The sequence below is a fragment of the Piliocolobus tephrosceles genome, chromosome 10 (genome assembly GCF_002776525.5).
Source record: "Piliocolobus tephrosceles isolate RC106 chromosome 10, ASM277652v3, whole genome shotgun sequence".
NCBI lineage: Eukaryota > Metazoa > Chordata > Mammalia > Primates > Cercopithecidae > Piliocolobus > Piliocolobus tephrosceles.
In genome coordinates, this window is record NC_045443.1 from 37,095,547 (window position 1) to 37,109,898 (window position 14,352).

The 14,352-nt window shown below is 37.8% G+C and overlaps 1 protein-coding gene across 1 annotated transcript in view; it reads left to right on the top strand.

Moving 5' to 3' along the window:
• The window catches only part of LRRK2 (leucine rich repeat kinase 2), a 146,806-nt gene that overhangs the window by 108,006 nt on the left and 24,448 nt on the right, over window positions 1-14,352 (top strand). Inside the window, exon 41 of the mRNA XM_023182780.2 lies at window positions 3,488-3,648. Within this exon, the coding sequence (XP_023038548.1) occupies window positions 3,488-3,648 (161 nt within the window). The remainder of the gene's footprint in view (window positions 1-3,487; window positions 3,649-14,352) is intronic.

Sequence of the window (14,352 nt, forward strand, 5' to 3'; positions counted from 1 at the left end):
ATTAATGTAGGTAAAGTGCAGCTTAGTCTCCTGTATTTCAATGCCTTCTTTCCTTCATTTAACTAACTCTAGGTTCAGTTTTTCCCTAATTCTTCCACAAATCCCCAAAGTGTTTATTTATAAAGTGAAGAATTGCTATTTTTTTTTTTTGCTTAACACTATTCGAAACACCTTATCTCTAAAATGACTTATTCTAGTTCTGTGAAACCTTACTTTAAACAACAAATCCAGCAGTTTCTGATGAAGTAAATGAAATGTCAGCATATTTAAAATAATTTGCCTAATTTGTTCTTAGCCTAATGCCAGAAAAGCTTTCTGGATTTTGTATCACAAAAGGCTAGTAGATTTCAGTATCTATCAATCTTCTACCAGCACTAAATAATTTTTAAAACTCAGCATTAAGGTTTACTTTCCCAAGTATGTTTTAGCACAGAAAAAAAATCATGCTCCTTTGGAGTCCCTTGAACGCTGGAGCTGTTTAGAGTGACATACAAGAACTTTCTTCACGTTACATGCTCTCCCTCCATCTTGCTTTTACCTGTTAGCTTACCTCTCCAATTCAATCCACTTCCTTTGAACTCTTTATCATAATTCTATAAAACTTATGAAAATATAATCACCTGCATTTTCTGTATGTTTCTGTGTTTCAATATCTTCAAAATGGAATGTACTGCCTTGGTACATCACCAACTATAAATTTATTATTTCTGCTATATCCCACACTTGCCAGGCCAGGATACTTGTTGTCCCATCCACCTTTCCCCAAAAGCAACTATGCATTTGTCCGCCAGGTCCTTGACTCTATTTTGCATTATCTTTTTAGTCAATTCATTTACTTTTATGCCGCTTACTGCTGCCTTGGTTCAGCATGTCCAGGGAATTATCAGAATTTCTTTTCTAAAATAAAAATCAATTTATGCTTGCAATTCCGTGGCAGTTCTCAATTATCTGCAAAGTGCATCCAAACTCTTGGCATAGCATCAAAGCTCTTTCTGTATGCCTCTTGCTTCCCTTTGCAGCCCCTGCCACCCTACTGCCCACACTGCATTCTAGCCATGCTGACAGTCTTGAATTTTCAGTTATGCTCATGTCTCTCCATCATTGTATTTGTTATTCTTCTCTTTCCACCAAGTTGTCTGCCTAGAGAACTCATTTTCCTTAAGAATTTCCTCACATGTCATCTCTACTGTGAAGCTCAAATGTGTCATGAAGTGTTAGCTTCTCTAACTTGTGTTTCTTGCACACGCTCTGAGCAAGACATTGTCTTAGGTGTTAAAGAGGGAAAGCTAGATATTATATTGTTCTTGAGGTTGAAAGCTTACAGTCTAGTGGGAGACTCAACTTTGCTATCTTTACCTCAATGTTTTTCTCCCTCTGTGCTTCCCTAGCATGTGGTAGTTACATATTTCTGGAACCTTGTTTGAACACCTGTTTGAGGACTGTTTGAGCACAATCCTTCTGGATTGTGACACCCCCAAGAGAGCAGATATACAAAGATGGCTTTGTATACTAAATGACTGGCCCTCATAGATACCTAGTACATATTTGTCAAATGAAAGAATGCATTCTATTTTTGGAATAATTCTATTCAGAATGAGATAAAGTTTACTTTGAGCTATGAAGAAAGAAGTTTCTTAGCAACTCTTAAAATAATCACAATCAAAGAATGACTGTTTAACTTAATATAAACCAGTTTGTTTTAATAAAATATTTGACAGTAGTCATGGTTACACAATGTATAAATTATGGCTAAATTATTGTCAGGAAGGAAAGATCCCTACTTATTATTTCAAAAGCTATTTTGCTAGTCTATTAAAAGCTATTAAAACTGCACTTAAGATTAAATTCTATAATTGAACATTTTAACTAACCAAGATATTATCTCTTTCCCACTGACATTATTTCAAATTAAGCTTAACTATTCCTTTTTAGCCTTTGGAAAGTATTCTGAGTCTGTGTTCTATAAATATACTTAGAAAGGCAGGTCTTATAAAGGATTTGGATACTGTTCAGTGATGTATGACTTGGCTTTAGTTTTTTTATTCTTAATCTCTCAGCTTTTCTCTTCAGCATGGCAAGAGTACCTAATGGCCTTTCAGTAAGCCCTTAGTAAATTTTTCTTTCAAGCCCATTACTTACTGTGAAGGTCAACTTCATTAGTGTATTTATCTTATTTTTTTCAGCCCAAAATAGGTATATTGAAATGAATGGGCTTAATGTCAAATGTCCCAACTACATCCTGGAAGAGAGAGAATCTTCTGCTGTATTAGCTGATGCAATTAAATAATATGTACTCTCCAGGGCATCATACAATTCAAAGTTCAGGGTATCATTGCCGCTCTCTTCTAATCCTTCCAAAAGTGATTGGTATTAGGTAATGGAGTAACTATTAATTGATATAATGTGAGCCAAAAACAATAGTCACAAATAAGCAAAGAATTTAAATTTAACTCCATTAAGTCTTGTGAAAAATTATTTTCAACCTAGGTTGTCACATAGCTGTGACATCACATGAAATGCTGTAGTCAATTTGACATCATGGGGCAGAGAAGACAGAGTTGGAAATCAGAATTTTATAGACATATAATGTGATAATAGCATTAGTAGCTGAGACATAGTAAGCTCACTGACCATGTTTTCAGAATGGATAAGACCTGGTTGAGATGAAAACTTTATGTTAGTTTTTATATTAACTAGCTTTTACTCTTTGCCTGAAATGTTCAACTCTAGTTGCTCATGATTCCGTGGGTTAGTCTCCAAAAGGATGGAATTTAATGTTACCCATCATCTTTTCCAAGACAATGTTTTATTCATTCTTACTCAGCCCAAAATACTCTTTTTTAACCTTAATATCTAACAAGATTAGGTTTATGGTAAATTATATACTCAAACAGAAGAAGAGACTAATAGCAAGCAAAAGTCTTATTTTTCATTTGTTTTCATCCAAAAAGTAGAAAATATTTTCCAAACATTGGGAAACATTTTAGTCAGAAAAATAAATATCAATGGTAAATAGAAGAGGAAAAATTTTAAATCTGAGCTAAACCTCTATATGATTTTAAGAAAATCAAAACTATTAAATAAATGGCAAGTACAACAAAATCCCATCAATTCTTATTTAACTTATTTGAAACAGCTAAAATATTCACATGATTATTGAGGGAATTCAGAATTGCCTTTAAGTAATTGTTCATATATACTAAAGAAAAGTCTCCAAAAATTGGGTCTTTGCCTGAGATAGATTTGTCTTAAAATTGAAATCATTCGCTTATCAGATTTGACCCTTTTTTAAAGCATAACTTTACTTTGTAATATTAGACTTGTATGTTTTGGTTTTCTTCTATAATACCACTTAACTTTAAGGGTCAAAGTGAGCACAGAATTTTTGATGCTTGGCATAATGGACATGTATATTTAAGGAAATTAGGAGAGAAATTATTATAATGTAATCACATTTGAATAAGATTTCCTGTGCATTTTCTGGCAGATACCTCCACTCAGCCATGATTATATACCGAGATTTGAAGCCCCACAATGTGCTGCTTTTCACACTGTATCCCAATGCTGCCATCATTGCAAAGATTGCTGACTACGGCATTGCTCAGTACTGCTGTAGAATGGGGATAAAAACGTCAGAGGGCACACCAGGTAGGTGATCAGGTTTGTCTCATAATTCTGCCTTCAGGATGGATAACCACTGACCTCAGATATGAGTTCAGAAGAGTCAAAAGGAAACCAGAGTCTATCACATTGGGAACAGAGGTTTACTGTGTGAAAAATTGCAAACATTACATTGTGATTTTTATCATTGTATTTTTTTTATTTTTATTTTTTATTTTTTTATTATACTTTAAGTTCTAGGGTACATGTGCATAATGTGCAGGTTTGTTACATATGTATACCTGTGCCATGTTGCTGTGCTGCACCCATCAACTCGTCAGCACCCATCAATTCATCATTTATATCAGGTATAACTCCCCAGTGCAATCCCTCCCCCCTCCCCCCCCCCATGATAGGCCCCAGTGTGTGATGTTCCCCTTCCCGAGTCCAAGTGATCTCATTGTTCAGTTCCCACCTATGAGTGAGAACATGCAGTGTTTGGTTTTCTGTTCTTGTGATAGTTTGCTAAGAATGATGGTTTCCAGCTGCGTCCATGTCCCTACAAAGGACGCAAACTCATCCTTTTTTATGGCTGCATAGTATTCCATGGTGTATATGTGCCACATTTTCTTAATCCAGTCTGTCACTGATGGACATTTGGGTTGATTCCAAGTCTTTGCTATTGTGAATAGTGCTGCAATTAACATACGTGTGCATGTGTCTTTGTAGTAGAATAATTTATAATCCTTTGGGTATATACCCAGTAGTGGGATGGCTGGGTCATATGGTACATCTAGTTCTAGATCCTTGAGGAATTGCCATACTGTTTTCCATAATGGCTGAACTAGTTTACAATCCCACCAACAGTGTAAAAGTGTTCCTATTTCTCCACATCCTCTCCAGCACCTGTTGTTTCCTGATTTTTTAATGATTGCCATTCTAACTGGTGTGAGATGGTATCTCATTGTGGTTTTGATTTGCATTTCTCTGATGGCGAGTGATGATGAGCATTTTTTCATGTGTCTGTTGGCTGTATGAATGTCTTCTTTTGAGAAATGTCTGTTCATATCCTTTCCCCACTTTTGGATGGGGTTGTTTGTTTTTTTCTTGTATGTTTGTTTGAGTTCTTTGTAGATTCTGGAAATTAGCCCTTTGTCAGATGAGTAGATTGCAAAAATTTTCTCCCATTCTGTAGGTTGCCTGTTCACTCTGATGGTAGTTTCTTTTGCTGTGCAGAAGCTCTTTAGTTTAATGAGATCCCATTTGTCAATTTTGGCTTTTGTTGCCGTTGCTTTTGGTGTTTTAGACATGAAGTCCTTGCCCATGCCTATGTCCTGAATGGTACTACCTAGATTTTCTTCTAGGGTTTTTGTGGTAATAGATCTAACATTTAAGTCTCGAATCCATCTTGAATTAATCTTCGTATAAGGAGTAAGGAAAGGATCCAGTTTCAGCTTTCTACTTATGGCTAGCCAATTTTCCCAGCACCATTTATTAAATAGGGAATCCTTTCCCCATTTCTTGTTTCTCTCAGGTTTGTCAAAGATCAGATGGCTGTAGATGTGTGGTATTATTTCTGAGGACTCTGTTCTGTTCCATTGGTCTATATCTCTGTTTTGGTACCGGTACCATGCTGTTTTGGTTACTGAAGCCTTGAAGTCAGGTAGCGTGACGCCTCCAGCTTTGTCCTTTTGACTTAGGATTGTCTTGGCAATGTGGGCTCTTTTTTGGTTCCATATGAACTTTAAAGCAGTTTTTTCCAATTCTTTGAAGAAACTCATTGGTAGCTTGATGGGGATGGCATTGAATCTATAAATAACCTTGGGCAGTATGTCCATTTTCACGATATTGATTCTTCCTATCCATGAGCATGGTATGTTCTTCCATTTGTTTGTGTCCTCTTTGATTTCACTGAGCAGTGGTTTGTAGTTCTCCTTGAAGAGGTCCTTTACATCCCTTGTAAGTTGGATTCCTAGGTATTTTATTCTCTTTGAAGCAATTGTGAATGGAAGTTCATTCCTGATTTGGCTCTCTGCTTGTCTGTTACTGGTGTATAAGAATGCTTGTGATTTTTGCACATTAATTTTGTATCCTGAGACTTTGCTGAAGTTGCTTATCAGCTTAAGAAGGTTTTGGGCTGAGACGATGGGGTTTTCTAAATATACAATCATGTCATCTGCAAACAGGGACAATTTGACTTCTTCTTTTCCTAACTGAATACCCTTGATTTCTTTCTCTTGTCTGATTGCCCTAGCCAGAACTTCCAACACTATGTTGAATAGGAGTGGTGAGAGATGGCATCCCTGTCTTGTGCCAGTTTTCAAAGGGAATTTTTCCAGTTTTTGCCCATTCAGTATGATATTAGCTGTGGGTTTGTCATAAATAGCTCTTATTATTTTGAGGTACGTTCCATCAATACCAAATTTATTGAGCGTTTTTAGCATGAAGGGCTGTTGAATTTTGTCAAAAGCCTTTTCTGCATCTATTGAGATAATCATGTGGTTCTTGTCTTTGGTTGTGTTTATATGCCGGATTACGTTTATTGATTTGCGAATGTTGAACCGGCCTTGCATCCCAGGGATGAAGCCCACTTGATCATGGTGGATAAGCTTTTTGATGTGCTGCTGAATCCAGTTTGCCAGTATTTTATTGAGGATTTTTGCATCGATGTTCATCAGGGAGATTGGTCTAAAAGTCTCTTTTTTTGTTGTGTCTCTGCCAGGCTTTGGTATCAGGATGATGTTGGCCTCATAAAATGAGTTAGGGAGGATTCCCTCTTTTTCTATTGATTGGAATAGTTTCAGAAGGAATGGTACCAGCTCCTCCTTGTACCTCTGGTAGAATTCAGCTGTGAATCCATCTGGTCCTGGGCTTTTTTTGGTGGGTAGGCTATTAATTGTTGCCTCAATTTCAGAGCCTGCTATTGGTCTATTCAGGGATTCAACTTCTTCCTGGTTTAGTCTTGGGAGAGTGTAAGTGTCCAGGAAATTATCCATTTCTTCTAGATTTTCTAGTTGATTTGCGTAGAGGTGTTTATAATATTCTCTGATGGTAGTTTGTATTTCTGTGGGGTCGGTGGTGATATCCCCTTTTTCATTTTTTATTGCGTCTATTTGATTCCTCTCTCTTTTCTTCTTTATTAGCCTTGCTAGCGGTCTGTCAATTTTGTTGATCTTTTCAAAAAACCAACTCCTGGATTCATTGATTTTTTGGAGGGTTTTTTGTGTCTCTATCTCCTTCAGTTCTGCTCTGATCTTAATTATTTCTTGCCTTCTGCTAGCTTTTGAATGTGTTTGCTCTTGCCTCTCTAGTTCTTTTAATTGTGATGTTAGAGTGTCAATTTTAGATCTTTCCTGCTTTCTCTTGTGGGCATTTAGTGCTATAAATTTCCCTCTACACACTGCTTTAAATGTGTCCCAGAGATTCTGGTATGTTGTATCTTTGTTCTCATTGGTTTCAAAGAACATCTTTATTTCTGCTTTCATTTCGTTATGTACCCAGTAGTCATTCAGGAGCAGGTTGTTCAGTTTCCATGTAGTTGAGTGGTTTTGATTGAGTTTCTTAGTCCTGAGTTCTAGTTTGATTGCACTGTGGTCTGAGAGACAGTTTGTTATAATTTCTGTTCTTTTACATTTGCTGAGGAGTGCTTTACTTCCAATTATGTGGTCAATTTTGGAAGAAGTGTGATGTGGTGCTGAGAAGAATGGATATTCTGTTGACTTGGGGTGGAGAGTTCTATAGATGTCTATTAGGTCCGCTTGGTGCAGAGATGAGTTCAATTCCTGGATATCCTTGTTAACTTTCTGTCTCGTTGATCTGTCTAATGTTGACATTGGAGTGTTGAAGTCTCCCATTATTATTGTATGGGAGTCTAAGTCTCTTTGTAAGTCTCTAAGGACTTGCTTTATGAATCTGGGTGCTCCTGTATTGGGTGCATATATATTTAGGATACTTAGCTCTTCCTGTTGAATTGATCCCTTTACCATTATGTAATGGCCTTCTTTGTCTCTTTTGATCTTTGATGGTTGAAAGTCTGTTTTATCAGAGACTAGGATTGCAACCCCTACTTTTTTTTGTTCTCCATTTGCTTGGTAGATCTTCCTCCATCCCTTTATTTTGAGCCTGTGGCCTGTGTATGTCTCTGCATGTGAGATGGGTCTCCTGAATACAGCAGACTGATGGGTCTTTACTGTTTATCCAGTTTGCCAGTCTGTGTCTTTTAATTGGAGCATTTAGTCCATTTACATTTAAGGTTACTATTGTTATGTGTGAACTTGATCCTGTCATTATGTTATTAACTGGTTATTTTGCTCGTTAGTTGATGCAGTTTCTTCCTAGCCTCGATGGTCTTTACATTTTGGCATGTTTTTGCAATGGCTGGTACCGGTTGTTCCTTTCCATGTTTAGGGCTTCCTTCAGGGTCTCTTGTAAGGCAGGCCTGGTGGTGACAAAATCTCTAAGCATTTGCTTATCTGTAAAGGATTTTATTTCTCCTTCACTGATGAAACTTAGTTTGGCTGGATATGAAATTCTGGGTTTAAAATTCTTTTCTTTAAGAACATTGAATATTGGCCCCCACTCTCTTCTGGCTTGTAGAGTTTCTGCCGAGAGATCTGCTGTCAGTCTGATGGGCTTCCCTTTGTGGGTAACCCGACCTTTCTCTCTGGCTGCCCTTAAGATTTTTTCCTTCATTTCAACTTTGGTGAATCTGGCAATTATGTGTCTTGGAGTTGCTCTTCTGGAGGAGTATCTTTGTGTACTTCTCTGTATTTCCTGAATTTGAATGTTGGCCTGCCCTGCTAGGTTGGGGAAGTTCTCCTGGATGATATCCTGAAGAGTGTTTTCCAATTTGGTTCCATCTTCCCCCTCACTTTCAGGCACCCCAATCAGACGTAGATTTGGTCTTTTTACATAATCCCATACTTCTTGCAGGCTTTGTTTATTTCTTTTTCTTCTTTTTTCTTTTGGTTTCTCTTCTCACTTCATTTCATTCATTTGATCCTCAATCGCTGATACTCTTTCTTCCAGTTGATCGAGTCGGTTGCTGAAACTTGTGCATTTGTCACTTATTTCTCGTGTCATGGTTTTCATCTCTGTCATTTCGTTTATGACCTTCTCTGCATTAATTAGTCTAGCTGTCAATTCTTCCACTCGTTTTTCAAGATTTTTAGTTTCTTTGCGCTGGGTACGTAATTCCTCCTTTAGCTCTGAGAGGTTTGATGGACTGAAACCTTCTTCTCTCATCTCGTCAGATTCATTCTCTGACCAACTTTGATCCGTTGCTGGCGATGGGCTGTGCTCCTTTGCAGGGGGAGGTGTGCTCTTATTTTTTGAATTTCCAGCTTTTCTGCCCTGCTTTTTCCCCATCTTTGTGGTTTTATCTGTCTCTGGTCTTTGATGATGGTGACGTACTGATGGGGTTTTGGTATAGGTGTCCTTCCTGTTTGATAGTTTTCCTTCTGACAGTCAGGACCCTCAGCTATAGGTCTGTTGGAGATTGCTTGAGGTCCACTCCAGACCCTGTTTGTCTGGGTGTCAGCAGCAGAGGTTGCAGAAGATAGAATATTGCTGAACAGCAAGTGCACCTGTCTGATTCTTGCTTTGGAAGCTTCCTCTCAGGGGTGTACTCCACCCTGTGAGGTGTGGGGTGTCAGACTGCCCCTAGTGGGGGATGTCTCCCAGTTAGGCTACTCAGGGGTCAGGGACCCACTTGAGCAGGCAGCCTGCCCCTTCTCAGATCTCAACCTCCGTGTTGGGAGATCCACTGCTCTCTTCAAAGCTGTCAGACAGAGTCGTTCGCGTCTGCACAGGCCTCTGCTGCTTCCCCTGTTATTTTTTAGCTGTACCCTGTCCCCAGAGGCGGAGTCTACAGAGACAGGCAGGTTTCCTTGAGCTGCTGTGAGCTCCACCCAGTTCCAGCTTCCCAGCGGCTTTGTTTACCTACTTAAGCCTCAGCGATGGCGGGCGCCCCTCGCCCAGCCTCACTGCTGCCTTGCGGTTAGATTGCCACAGACTGCTGTGTTAGCAAGGAGGGAGGCTCCGTGGGCGTGGGACCCTCCTGGCCAGGTGTGGGATATATTCTCCTGGTGTGCCGGTGTGCGTATTGGGGTGGGATTTATCCGATTTTCCAGGTGTTGTGTGTCTCAGTTCCCCTGGCTAGGAAAAGGGACACCCTTCCCCCTTGCGCTTCCCAGGTGAGGCGATGCCTCGCCCTGCTTCAGCTCTCGCTGGTCAGGCTGCAGCAGCTGACCAGCACCGATTGTCCGGCACTCCCGAGTGAGATGACCCCAGTACCTCAGTTGAAAATGCAGAAATCACCGGTCTTCTGTGTCACTCGCGCTGGGAGATGGAGACTGGAGCTGTTCCTATTCGGCCATCTTCTATCATTGTATTTTATAGGAAAAAAGACAATTGATGTAATTTTTCAGGACAAAAACTGAATAAAAAAGAAGAGGACATTTGATACCAAGTTATATTTTTATAAGTTAGATTTTTAGATTCTTTAGATACTCTAGAGGTTGTAAGAAATAACAGCAAAAACTTCAGTGTAGGTACTGTTGACACTTGGGAGGCAAATCAAATTCAGGTCCACAAATTCTTTTTCATAACTCTGAAAACCCCAAGTTTTTTTTTTTTTTTAATAACTAATTTGGTGTCAAAACCTAAGCAAACTGACTTGATGCTTATTACAGTCTTTATTTCTCATGCCCAGTGTGAATATGCATACATTTTGCTGTAGAAATATATACATGTTTGAGTACAGGGGGCCGGCCCTGACCCTTCAAAGGGTTTCTGTGCACATCACTATCTACCCCATGGATTATTCCCTCCCTTTCTCAGTTCCCACTCCACCTCTTCTACTCAAATTCATCAGAATATCAAGCTCAGATTCCTAAAAAGCAGTTACGGGGCCAGTGATCTGTACAGACATGTTGTCTCAGACATCAGTTTGAGCATGAAATACAACATTTAGGGGTTGGCATTTGTTTGGAGTGGGGGGATCACTCTATCTTTAGGGAAACTTTATATACTTAGTTATTTGTAAGTAAAATTACAGGTGGCTGTACATCATCTTGATGATTGCAACTCAATTAAATCACCATGCCTGACACAGAAGGAAATATGCTAGAGGATATCTCACTAGGGAAAAGGTTCTAGTTCAATTCCTGCCCACTTAACTTTTGTATTTAGATAAACAAATGGCTCCAGATTCCAATGCCTGGTTTTATTTTTGCTCCAAATACATATATACTCTTTTGTTTTGCATAGGTACATTTTAGAAGTAGACTGTGTATTCTCATAAACACTTCAAAGTGTATGTTCTGGCTGAGAGTGTCTTTGTGTAGTTCAATGAAATTAATTATCTTTTTTTTCAGTACCGTGCTGTGCGTCAGGCCCAGTGCCAGGTATATTAGAGACAAGATCTCTTATCCTCATGCCAGGGATGAAAGTTAGCTATTATTTTCTCATTTGCCAAATGAGAAAACTGAGGCTCAGGGAGATTATATAACTTGCAGAATATCACTCAGTAATTGGCCGAGATAAGAATTCAGTCTGAATGAGAACCAGATCCAGAGATATTTGGCTTTAAATTCTATAGTCTCTCCTAAACCATATGTGACTCTAACATGAAGAAGCTTATTTAATTTTCCCTATTAAAAAAGTCAAACCAAAACAACAGAGCCATGAATAGCAAATATTGTCAATGAGAGGTTTGGAAAAACAATCTTAAAGGATGAAATTCCATAGACCTCTTATATTCTCACCTGAAAAAAGTGGGCACAGGACAGTGATTTTCTTTTGGAAGATCTGCTCATTTTTGTCATAGGACATGAAGGTGGATGGGACCACTCAGTTTCTTCTTTCTGCATCTCCCAACCCAGTCTTTCTGTTCATGGAGTGAAAATCTGTTGTTGAAGCCTTGTCTACTTAATTGGACAGTGGAACTCTCGGGTCCCTATGGGCTGTGCTCTTGTACTTGAGCTCTGCTTCTCCGCTCTGTGGTCTGGGTCAGCTAGCAGCCCACTCAGTTCACCTTGGTTCCGACTCATGGCCTTTCATTTTCAGTATCTGCCTTCTGGTTTTGCTCAATACCTGTCTAAAATGTAATACCTATCTGATTCTTCATACTAAGCCACACAATTGCTCCTGATCCCTTTTAATCTCCAATATTGAATGGTGGTAACATAAATATGGAGACAGATCATGACAGAAACCCAGGGCCTAATCTTTTGTGCCCACTCTTCTCACAGGCTTCTTAATACTTTGGAAGCTTTTTTTTTTTTTTTTTTTCTGGCTGTAACCTAGATTTTCCCTTTATCATTACTCTGTTATTGTTAGAGCACTTCTAATTATCTTAGCCCTAAACTCTACCTCCAATTTTAAATAGCAATAATTCTCACTCCTGCTAATACTGCTACTAGTACTACCATCACCAAACTTTTTCTTCCCCAAAGCAGTTCTGTTTGGGAAGAAAATAGTTCCCTCTCATACAATTTCAGTTATCTTGTCTTTTCTGTTTAATGAATCTTCCTGTTAATGTTACATCTTTTAACATGGAAACTTCTAGAGAAACAAAAGATGATGGATTTGTTAAACTTTTTGGGTGCAGTTTTATACTAACTCTTACCAAAGTGTGTGCATTATGAGTGTGGGTCCGTTACAGCTGTAATAGGAGCAGAACCTTCCAGAGCATGAGTGATGTGCTGGGCTTGTGCTTAGCTCTGTCCATGAGTTGAACATCTCAATCCTTAGGACCCTCTGATATATGTGCTATTACTATTTCTAGTCTATAGATACAGAGATTAAAGTTTAGAGAGTATTCAAAAACATTTACAAGGTCCTATAGGACAAAACTGTAAGACAAAATGCATACCCAAGCAGCCTGAGAGCAGAGCTCCTTCCAGCCCTGTGATAGCTGGGGACGTAGAAACAGAAACAATGCAATTATTGACAAGGGCCGTGGTGCAATGTCTGTCCATATTTTGAAAATAATTATGGTATGGATATTTTCACCTTTAAATAACTTGGAGAGTTTCAACATTAACTCAGTCAAATGGATATATTTATATAATATCCGGTTGGGAGTGACAGTTAATTCTGGGTCCGGTGGCAATTGCACTTGACTGAGATGAATGCTGACTGATGGCTTTAACATTTAACTAATGTGATATTATTTAACACACCCACATAAATACTACAGTCTTTGGGTAAATAAAATGTTACTGGCTGGACATACACGAATATCTGATGGAGATTATGGAACATATTCTACTCATACTTCTCTGAAAGTAAAAAATAAAGTATATGTTTCAGTACACAATGTGATATATACTCAGACTTAATTCATAAATTTCTCTAATTCTTCATCTATGGATCCTTTCTTTATTTACTTACTGCATTTGTTAAAATGCAGGCTTCTCTGAAAAATTATTTCTAAAAATAGTTTTTAGACAATCATATTTTCTCAATTATTTTAACATTATAATCATTATGTAATTCTCCAAGGGGAAATTATACTTATTTTTTATTCATTTATTCATTCATTTGGCAACAATATATTGAACATTTACCAAGCACCAAACTGGCTCTACCGCTTAATAGTGGCATGACGTTCATCAGGAAATTGTTAGTGCAATCAAGAACACTAGAGATTGACTGGGAGAATTTAAAGAAGCTTTTAGAAGGGTATTATATTAGAATTGAGGCACTTGATGAATCTATAAATAATATTATGTTTTCATGCTAGAGATCGTGCCAATGAAGATATTTACTTTGAAAGGGGGAAGATGAGAAGTTTCAAAGCATTTCCATATTGAAGTAAATATTCATTTCCATATCTTCACAGTTATCTTCTCAGAGTTCTCTGACTCATTGTGAAAAAAAATTCCAACCTTCTGCACAGCTCTACGATCTTCAAATTGTTGCCTAGAGGGGTAAAAACTATTCTAAAAGGATGTGTGCACTGGATGAGAATTTAGAATTAGATGAAATGACCCCTAGAGTCTTCCTGCTTTAAGAGCCTGTGATTCCAAATTCTCACAGTGCATTTATCAAGAAAAAAATATGCTGAACATTTTAGTAGTTTTTGAATAGTACCTGGATAAAATAGATACCTAATAAATGTGCTTAATGAATAATAAATAACTGATTAAGATTTAAATAAACCTCCCAAATCTCTTTCACATTCTAAGAAGGGAAGCATAAAAGGTTGTTAATGAACTAGTGACTGTGTGGGTAGCTCATTATTTTTAAGTACTCTTGACTTTGCTGTTCATTATCTGTGTGGCCTTGGGAAAATACATACATTTCTGAAAGGATTATGTCATTTGTAAAAGAGAGTGTTCTTATCTGTCTACCACAGATGATTCTTGTGCATATCAAATGAAATATTCAATAAGGCATTTGTAAAATAGTAGAGAGAGATGAATTAGGAGCTATTGTGATTTGTTTACATTATGTCACAGGTGCACTTTATTAGGGATATGTTTTAGAGCGATCTTAATTATGCAATTCTTTAACTTAGATTGTGAGAATATTATGGTTATATAGGAAAATGCCCTTATTCTAAGGAAATGTATAATATATTTAGGTCTGAAACATTGTATCTGTAACTTAATCTAGTATATAAATTATGCTAATTTACATGATAATTGTATGTAATTATATTACTATGTTACTATGTATATAATCTATTTACATGCATATATGTGGGGGAATGTTATCGGTTAGTGTAGTAGGAGTTAATCATGC